Source organism: Rhamphochromis longiceps, linkage group LG7 (assembly GCF_057381845.1).
Source record: "Rhamphochromis longiceps isolate RC_006_pf linkage group LG7, R_longiceps_female_GT1.1, whole genome shotgun sequence".
NCBI classification, from domain to species: Eukaryota; Metazoa; Chordata; class Actinopteri; order Cichliformes; family Cichlidae; genus Rhamphochromis; species Rhamphochromis longiceps.
This window is the reverse complement of record NC_140563.1, coordinates 34,071,682-34,082,024: the sequence shown is the minus strand read 5'-3', so window position 1 is coordinate 34,082,024 and position 10,343 is coordinate 34,071,682. Positions and strand designations below refer to the sequence as shown.

The window sequence follows — 10,343 nt, the reverse complement described above, 5'->3', positions numbered from 1 at the left end:
GTGTACCTTGTATCTTTAGTCATTTCTGCATACAAGTCTGCTCGTGGGGTCACAGTCTCCATTCTAAAAGCCAGTTAATTCAATATGTGCATGCGCTTCTGCAATGTCTCGTAAGTGGTTGTAAGCTGAGGAGGAAAGACATTTGTAACAATATACAGCAGAGGCAATTAAATAAAATGAGGAAATGTCAGGCAAGGATGAATATGAATGTGTTTGTTTTCTGGATGTGTTGAATATTAATCAAAGTTTTTCATTTTGAAATGTTGCATATCCACTTTAAGAATCCTTCAAACTTCAGAACTACTTCATGCAGCAGAAATTATACATGGTTATACATATACATGACTTCTTTCATTAGTTAAAGTTCCTCTTAAAATTTGATGATACATGCACTGTTTACTTGAATCCCCATTTTTCATGGAAGGATTAAACAGTATTAGCCACTAAGAGATAACAGTCTCATTTTAGGAGACTAACAGCATCCAGGTGAGAGGGCTGGAAGGATGGCATTGACATTAATCCCATATTTCTAACTCAGGAGGCCATTAAACATCAGAATGTACAGGAGAATATGAGAAAATGAACCTACAGGTCTCTTGATTTATGATGGTAGTGAACATTTTCCTAAACACTGTCGTCGAGTTTTAAAGAAAACAAAATGATCATTTTGTAAGTTATGATGCTCATTATTAAGGAGCCACAGAAAGAGGCAGAAAGTAATAGTGAGTTAATCATTAGGTGATCACTAGATAGCTAAAGTGACTAGGGATCATGGTTATTTTTTTAATATTTAAAAATGTCGTTATTATTATTATTTTTTATATTACAATATTTTAAGACAAATAACAGGGTGTGTATTTTCTCAATCTGCACGATGAAGTATGTAATGCAGAATTTCTTATTCACACCTGAATGTGGTCACACAACGAAAACACAAAAATGTGTTACTAACTACCTGGTGATGGACTCGTTATACAGTGCTTAACAAACTTATGAGGACACCACAAAATGCAAGCGTTATGCCATATCTGCCCTAAATTAACAGCATAGGTAACTTATTTATTTATTTTTTATGTTTCTGTAATGGTTAATCCACCAGGATTGAAAGGTCTTTGATCAAACTATTTTAAACTCTAAAATACAATCATTATATCCATCCACCCATTCACTTTTGCTTCTCCTTTTCAGGGTCACGGGGGGCGCTGGAGCCTATCCCAGTTGTCATAGGGCGAGAGGTGGGGTACACCCTGGACAGGTCGCCAGTCTGTCGCGGGGCCAACACACAGGGACAGACAACCATTCGCACTCACATTGACTCGCACATTCACACCTAATGGCAATTTGGATTTTCCAATTAACCTATCCCCACAAGCTGCATGTCTTTGGACGGTGGGAGGAAGCCGGAGTACCCGGAGGGAACCCACGCAAACACGGGGAGAACATGCAAACTCCACACAGAAAGACCCCGGCCTGATGGTGGAATTGAACTCAGGACCTTCTTGCTGTGCGGCAACAGTGCTAACCACCGTGCCACCGTGCTGCCTACACTCATTATAATCCATGAATTTTCAAATTCTTAATTTTTTCTTTTCATGGGATCCCTGTCACGCTGAGAAATGAAGCTGTTGTCAATTAGATGCTTCCAAATGGTTCTGATTGGTGGATCTGGCTGTGCTTTTTTTGCATTCACATCAACTTTAACACATTCCCTGACACCACTGACTGAAATGCAACCTTCTGCCATGTTTTACAGATGACTGTAGATGTTCACTGTTGTACCTCACTCTTGAAATCCTTCACCAAAAAGTCAATGTATTCATAAGCCCTGTTTTACATACTGTTCATCTGCTATTGGTAGTTTTTTAGTCCTGCTTCTTGGACAAGTGGAGGGTTTCATCTGTCCTCCTGACGTCACAATCCAGTTAAGAAAAAAACATGGTTATAATAGAGGTGTTTTTAATTAAATTGCAATTTTATTGCATCTGCTTTTTTCTTTCTTCTTTTTGTCAATAAAGCCCTTCAGTGGCTGACAAAGTGCAAACTTCATGTTTTAAAGTTTTGAAACGTTAACCTCTTATATTTTGCTGTATATTACACACACAAACATAGAGTACAGGAAACATCTTGTAATCCTTGTCACAGTCACAGACTCCTTGAGGAGATCACACACATTCTGTGAGAGTTCAAACAGATGAGTGTTCAAACAGGATGACCGTCGACTGGTTGGAGAGGTTGGAAAGCCTGGATGGCCTGAAAGTCCCAATCCGAGAATAAACATCTGCATCTGAGCAGGCACCCCATGACAGGTGAGGGCTGGGCGGGGTGGTGTGGATGACAGGCACGGGAAGAGGGAGTGACAGGACAGGGGGTGTCGGAGGGAGAGAAACTGGAGGGTGAAGAGGTGGACGTGGTAGGACAGGAGGTGGGGGGAGTGGCAGTGGAGGGGGTGCCGGTGAGGGCAGCGATGGAGGTGGCACTGGGGTGATGACAGCAGGTGTCACTGAGGTTATGGTTTGGAGTGGTGCAGTGTCTTCAGGTACTGCCCTGTTCTTCTCTGGCAGCTCCTGACAAGGTGTGGGGTGTTTGAGTGTGTAGGTGCCACTGTGGTAGAAGCTGGTGTACTCCAAAGCATGCCTCGCTCTGGCCATCCTCAGCCTGAAGAAAACATAACACCAAATAAATATAGTGGTAAAACTTGGATCCCATTTCTGAGGCCAAACTGAATTGGGTCAAGACGCACACAGATGACTTACCAAACAAGCCTGACATCAATTTACCTTTTGGCTACATGTTATTACACATGTACACACCTGTGTCTCAGCTGTAACAGTCTGTACAGCAGTAGGAGGATTACTGCTCCTGCCAGAGTAAGCAGAAGAATAGCCACCCTCAGGTCTAAACTCCAGCAGGATTTCCCACCAGGTCCCGATGAGCTGCAGTTACTGGGGCTTTGTGGAGTCTGCGGCTGGAGAGGTTCCTCCATCCCCCGTTTTGGATTGATGATAGCCCTGACCAACACGGGCTGGATGGAGTCCAGCAGGAATGGGTGTCGGCTCCTGGATATCAGACTCTGAGGTTGGGGAGGGATTTGGAGAGAAGTGCTGATGGTGACTGGATGACCAAGCTGCATCGCTGCCAGTTTGATCCAGTGAGGAGGAGTAATGGAGTGCAGCTTGATGTAAATCAGTTCTCCATTTCTTTCTCGCAAGTGTGTTCGTGACTCCCCAGGAAGTGGTTTTTAGTCTCTCTGAAATATAAAATAAACTTTCTCTGTATGCCTGTTCTGTCTGATATGCTTTTGTTATCTTTTATGTAGTTCACTGTCATTCTAAGATGTTTTCACTCTCACTGCAGACAATGGCAGAATATTCTCTCTACAGTTTTTTTTTCCACATGTATAACACTGCCTTATCACTGGAAAGAATCCATTAGGTTTGTGAGAGGAAGATGTCTAAATAAGAGGTTGGACAAAAGACATCCACTCACTTACTGTGAACCCAACAGACTATTACCACAGTAACCCAAACACAGACTTTATAGTGGTGGGTATCTAAACAACCAGTGGTTACCAGGCAGTTGCCAACATATCTCTGTGCTTGTCTTGCTTATCCCATCTCTATTGATTCCTAAAGATTCAAGAGTTTAAAAAAACAATCTAAAACTAACACAGACCATGTTTAATATAGTATATTTAATATGTTATATCGGAAACATTATGCCCATTGACCACTTTAACAGCAGCAATCAGCCAATCACACAGCAGCAACCTAATACAGTTAGTCAAAAACACATGGTTAAGATGATCGACTGAAGTTCAAACTGGGTATCAGAATGGGGAAGAAAGGTGATTTAAGTGACACTGAACATGGCATGGTTGTTGGTGCCAAACAGGCTGGGCTGAGTATTTCAGAAACTGCTGAGCTACTGGAATTTTCCCACACAATCATTTCTGGGCTTTACAGAGAGAAAATATCCAGTGAGCAGCATTTTCTCTGTGTGAAAATATCTTGTTGATGCTAGAAGAGGTCAGAGGAAAATAGCCAGACTGCTTGGAGTTGATTCGATGGCAACAGTAACTGAAATAACCACTCGTTACAACCAAGTGAGTGCTGTTTATACACAACAGCCTACCTGAGTATTGTTGCTGACCATGTCCACCCCTTTATGACCACAGTTCTGCCATTATAATACATCATGTCTCAAATAATCTTAACTCGTTTATTGAATGTGGCAAGCAATTCACTGTTACCTCCAAAGTCAACAGATCTGATTCTGGTGAGAGCACCTTTGGAATGTGGAAAAACAGGAAATTTGCATCATGGATGTGCAGCCGACAAATCCGCAGTAACTGTTTAATGCTATAATGTCAATATGGACAAAAATCTCTGGGGAATGTTTCCAGCATCTTGTTGAATCTATGTGAACTAATGTAGTAGTGAAGATCAAAGGGAGCCCAGCTAGAACTAGCAAGACGTAGCTAACAAAATAGCCAGAGAGTGTAGAAGAGACGAGACATGTCAATGAAGAATCCCGAATGCAGAATCACACAACAGCAAAGATGAAGGTGCTTTAAGTATGACTTTTAAAACCTTACTTTAGGGCAAAGTTAGCAAATCTTTAAAAGATTTTTAAAGTCAGAGCTGACAGCTGATTTTATACATGCAGCTCTCGTGTCCCACTGAGCAGTGATATGAAAATAAATTTAGATAAAGCTTCAAAATCACATTATTAGAGAAATTAATTGATCTCACTGGTTTTGTTCACTCGAGTAATCACCTGAAAAGTATTGAAAACATAAGAAATAAAAATGAAATCTTGAAACTGCCACTGCCTAAACTCCTGTTTGGTCTAAATTTTTACAAGAAAGTTTAAACTTACGTCATTCAAATGTGACTGCGTTGAGGGCAAATTCATTAGAAAATGCAGAAAACAGAAAAAAAACTGCTCACAACAAGAGCTGTGGTTAAAAGCTGCACAGCTTTCCAGGACCTAATGCGGAATCCTGAGTTCACACCAGTGGAGAGGAAGCCAGTGAAAACAGCAGGAAGCTGTTCACTTCCCTGACATACAGTACAAAAACGTGATTGGAGAGGGCTTCCTATTACCATGGTTACAGGAAACTAGTCAAGGAAATGCTTTTTTCAAGGACCTGAGCTTAATTCTGATAGACAATGACAGACGCTCTACTGTGTAGAAGCAATATTTAATTCTTACAATGCTATAAATACCACTCACATCATCCAACCATGTACGATAAAAAAGTAAGCCTCCTATTTTGCTGTAAAGCCTCATATAACAAAGAAATGCTTTATAAAAAGGGTTTTTAAGGCTTCTTTGCTTTGATAAATAAGATAACAAAATGCCCAATAGAGTAGAAGAACCACATATATGCTTCCTAACCTCTAAATCTGAGGTTTATCTGGTAAGAAAGAACAAAATTAACAAAAGCTGTTTCAAAGGGAAAGTGCTGTTTCAGAGCCGCCAAAGCAGCCCAAATTATCCCGACTGTGCCGCAGTGGGTCAACAGATGCAGAGAGATGGAGGCCGCCATGAAAGGCTACCCACTATCTGATGGAGCCTTTATTCGGGGGACGAATAAATGACACACAGGCACAGAAAGAGGCCCGCTCCGGCACAAGTCCAGCTCTCATTTATCTATCTAATAAGTTTTGATGCCGGGCCAAGCCGAAAGGGAGAAACTCTTAGCTTTCGCTCAATATCCCTGCCTGGCAACCTTGCAATCCTCTGATATTGAAGTCGGGAGTAATATTAAAAGATCTCTTATCAGAAGCCCAGTTGTAGTTCAGAGAGGAGGTGATCCGCCCAGGCAACCTGGCAGAAAAGGCTTCAGCAGCTGTCCTGTTTCTTAAAAACACTAAGACGATAACAGAAAAACGTGTCTTCATTCTGACGTCTACATTTAGTTTGGTTATTCTTAATGTCTCTTTAATGAAAGTAGCCTCTATTGTCAGGAATGCAAAATCCAAGGAAACACAAAGCTCAAAGAGTAAAACTAGACTAAGTATAAGGAAAAACTATTTGTCACGGCCAGGCGGATCAGCTGCACGCTGATCAGCACGCTCTGTTTCTCTGAAGTCATACAGTTACACTGCCCTGTTTAAAAGCCGCCACCCCCGCCATGAACCCACCAATCAATTCAGCGATCTCAGAACCGTCAGATCTGTCCTCCATGCCGTCTGTTTATTACGACCTGGCACTGGTGTTTTGTAAGGATAAGGCACACTCCTTTCCCACCCACCGGCCGTACGACTGTGGGATTGACCTCCTCCCAGGCGCACCACTCCCGACTAGTAGGTTGTAGAGCCTGTCCCAACCTGAGCGTGAGAGCATGGAGGGATACATCAACGAATCCCTTGCCGCGTGTCTCATTCGTCCCTCGTCCACATCTGCTGCAGCCGGTTTCTTTTTTGTCAGTAAGAAGGACAAGAGTTGCCCTGTATCAACTATCGTGGCCTCAATGCCATCACAGTTAAATACAAGTATCCCCTCCCGCTGCTGAGTTCCGCGTTCGAGCTTCTCCAGGGGGCCACTATCTTCTCAAAGCTGGACCTGCGCAACGCCTACCATCTGGTGAGAATAAGGGAGGGGGATGAGTGGAAAACGGCTTTCAATACTCACCTGGGCCATTTCGAATATCTTGTAATGCCTTTTGGTCTCACCAATGCACCAGCTGTGTTTCAGGCTGAACGACGTTCTCCGGGATTTCATTGACCACTTCGTTTTCGTCTACTTGGATGACATCCTCACCTTCTCCCGCTCTGTCACAGAACACATACGCCATGTCAGGCAAGTCCTTCAGTGTCTCCTTGAGAATCGTCTCTTTGTTAAATGGGAGAAGTGTGAGTTTCATATCTCAACTGTTTCCTTCCTGGGCCACATCATCGACTGATCACGCGAAGGTCCAAGCCGCTGTTGACTGGCCGACCCCCTCTAACCATAAACAGCTACAAAGCTTTCTGGGGTTCGCGAACTTCTATCGTCGCTTTATTCGCGACTACAGTAAACTTGCCCTGCCTCTGACCCGTCTTACTTCTCCCAAGGTTCCCTTCTGCTGGGATGAACCGTGCTCAACAAGAATTCGCTCATCTGAAGGACCGCTTTGCCTCGGTGCCCATTCTCGTCCAACCCGACCTCAACCTGCAGTTCGTTGTAGAGGTGGACGCCTCGGACGCTGGAGTGGGGCCGGTGCTTTCCCAGCAGCAAGGTGATAAGCTTCACCCCTGTGCCTACTTTTCACGCCGTCTCACCTCTGCAGAGAGCAACTATGATGTGGGAGACCGAGAGCTACTAGCCATCAAGCTAGCTCTGGAGGAGTGGCGCCATTGGCTGGAGGGCGCTGCCCAGCCGTTTGTGGTCTGGACCGATCACAAGAACCTGGAGTACATTTGATCGGCAAAGTGCCTCAACGCCAGGCAAGCCAGGTGGGCCCTGTTTTTTCCTAGTTTCCAGTTCACAATCACTTACAGACCCAGTTCCCGTAATGTCAAGCCAGACGCCCTCTCACGCCAATTCGCCACCTCTGAAGACGCAACTCGGGACTCTCCCATTCTACCGCCCACCTGTGTAATTGGGGCCCTGACCTGGGAGATCGAGTTGGCTATTAGAGAGGCTCAATGGACAGAAGCAGACCCCGGAGAGGGACCTCCAGGGTTGCTCCATATTTGAACGCCATCTGGAGAGATGGCGGTCAAATTTAGAAGCAAGACGACAGCTACATGGCCTGTGTCTATTCTGGGACAGGATATTGAAGTGGGGGTTAGTACAAGTACATAGTACATGACACATCGATGCACAGTGTTTGCTTGAGTCTGGGAACAGAAGAAGAGTTTGGACCCAGAAATGGCTAATAACATCAGACTTAGTGGCGGTTTATATAAAAGGGGGATGTAGCCACTGTGACATCAGACGCTGGTTAGTGATCTGTGAGCTCAGCATTTTGTCCAACATCATTTTGGTGGAAAGAGCAGTGGACTATTAGAAACCGAAGGAAACTGCACACTCACACAAGTTAGGCCAACCTTGACAAAAAACATGGTTTACTGCCCATCCAGCCTCTTCCAAACCCAGCTGTCGCAGGGCAAGAGGACAGGTTGTTAATCTGCCGCGCAATTGGGACCATAAATTCATCAGAAAAGTGGTTAATGAGATCATAAATCAAGGATATGAGTCACCTCCTGTTGGCCATTAGAAAGAATACAGTTTTTATTCAGCTTCATTTTTCAGTTTCCACACTCTACCCACAGAAAAGCTACTAATAGTTCCCAGTAAAACAAAACATCCACTTCCTTGTTTGGGACCAGATTTAGTTTCCTTGGGTAATTTGACACAATTGCAAAGTGAAATTTAAGCTTGTATGGGACCAGTCAGAAAGTTAATGGTGCTATGGTTATATAGCACCATTAACTATAGTCAGCACTCACTTTGCAGCCAACACCTATTTGAACTGAGCTTTACTTTATTCGTCAATTTCTTTTTATGCATAAAAATAAAATAACATTTCTGCTTGCTCTAGGCAAATAAGCATTTAATGTAACATATAAGTGCCATATGAACATTAATAACTACAATAACTGTGTCTAATTAAAGACAGTGTAGAATAAAATGCAGAATAAAATCTTCTGCATAATAGAAAGTTTATGTCCAGAAATCAGAGTCACATGTTTTAGTTTAGTAGTCTGATTATGGTGGGGAAGATGTTATTTGCCACTCTTGTGGTCCTGATGCAAATGCTTACCTTATCCCTGACTGCAGGAGTGAGAACAGGCTGTGAGAATGATGGGAGGCATCATTTATGATGATGCAACCTCTGATAATGCAGTACTGGTTGTAGACATCAGACAGAGATGGAAGCAAGTCTTTTTCACAATCCTGTTCTGTTTGTCTCTTTCCTGCTGTTTTCAAGCCATGAAGTGATGCTGTATGTAAATAGGCTTTCAATGGTTCCTCTCTAAAACACTGTTAGTGCTCGAGTGGGTCAATTTATGAAGAAGGTGGAGAGAATTTTGCTTTCTACACAATGGATGCATTCCCCAAAACTTAGTGCACTTTACCCTCCCTACCACTAAAGGTCAGCTGTGGAAGAACTCCATGATAATCTCATTAGTTTTGTCTCTGTTCACAGTGAGGTTGTTCGTTGTCCACCAGGCTGTCAACTGCTCCACCTTATTTATGTATGCTCTCTAATCCTCAGTGCTGATCAGGCCAATGACTGTGGCATCATCAGCAAAGGTCAGTATATGGTAGGTGTTAGAAGAGTCATGCATCGGTAATGTGAACAATAATGAGCTAAAGTTTATTTGATGTTGTTTAAGGCAGAGTCGTCATAAACAATGAAGCCAGTTGAAAATAAAAGTAAACAGAAGACGTACACACAAAAAATAAAAAATAGTACTAAAATGATGATGATAGTGGTTATGATGACTATGCCGATATCAAGAGTGATGCTGGACATGCTGATAAAAATAAAAAAGAGGTGATGTGAATGCAGTGGAGCGAATCCTTTGGTTAATGATCCCAGAGATGTAAATGCATTCATGAGCTCTTAATGTGAAGGGCTAATGTGGCCGAGTGTGGAGCTGCTGTTCTGACACGCTGACGAGACGACAGAAGTAGGATCTCTGTGATTGGACTTTTGTTTTTTTCTGTGTGCATGACTAAAGACTCCCAGGGAGCTCTTAAGTGCTCTTTGACTGGCCACTGTTAACCTGCAGTGTTAAACACAAGCATGTTCGTCACATCCTCATCTTTATAGCAGCCTTCATGAGTATGACAGTGTGTGGGGGAGTTTGTCTTCATAAAGAAACTCATACTGAACTGTATACAGAGATGCATTATGAAACATGAGTCATCTCAGTTTGGCTATACCATGGTGTTAGTTTTTGCAGACAATGTAGTACTTCTCTAATAATTCTTCTCTTTCAGAAAGTAGATACTGAAACCTGTAAAATACAGGGTGGGCCATTTATATGGATACACCGTAATAACATGGGAATGGTTGGTGATATTAAAGTCCTGTTTGTGGCACATTAGTATATGTGTGGGGGCAAACTCCTCAAGATGGGCGGTGACCATGGTGGCCATTTAGAAGTCGGCCATCTTGGATACAACTTTTGTTTTTTCGATAGAAAGAGGGCCATGTGACACATCAAACTTATTGGTAATGTCACAAGAAAAACAATGGTGTGCTTGGTTTCAATGTAACTTTATTCTTTCATGAGTTATTTACAAGTTTCTCTTTGTTAATAATAATAATAATAATAATGGATTGGATTTATATAGCGCTTTTCAAGGCACCCAAAGCGCTTTACAATGCCACTATTCAT

The 10,343-nt window shown here is 42.8% G+C and overlaps 1 protein-coding gene across 3 annotated transcripts; it reads right to left on the bottom strand.

Annotated features, from left to right (window-relative positions):
- Positions 1-1,972: 1,972 nt before the first annotated feature.
- On the bottom strand, positions 1,973-5,005 carry LOC146665712 (uncharacterized). Of its 3 annotated transcripts, none has more exons than XM_085411198.1 (3): positions 4,879-5,005; positions 2,811-3,247; positions 1,973-2,655 (listed from the first exon to the last, which is right to left on the bottom strand). In XM_085411198.1, the coding sequence occupies exons 2-3, from the start codon at positions 3,128-3,130 to the stop codon at positions 2,184-2,186; spliced, it is 792 nt and encodes a 263-aa protein (XP_085267324.1). In that variant the 5' UTR covers positions 3,131-3,247; positions 4,879-5,005; the 3' UTR covers positions 1,973-2,183. The 3 variants fall into 3 exon arrangements, 2 of the variants coding, with proteins under 2 accessions (XP_085267324.1, XP_085267325.1); XM_085411199.1 differs by having other exon boundaries at positions 2,811-3,070; positions 4,879-5,000; XR_014912405.1 differs by lacking the exon at positions 4,879-5,005 and having other exon boundaries at positions 2,526-2,655; positions 2,754-2,944.
- Between the last annotated feature and the right edge of the window lie 5,338 nt (positions 5,006-10,343).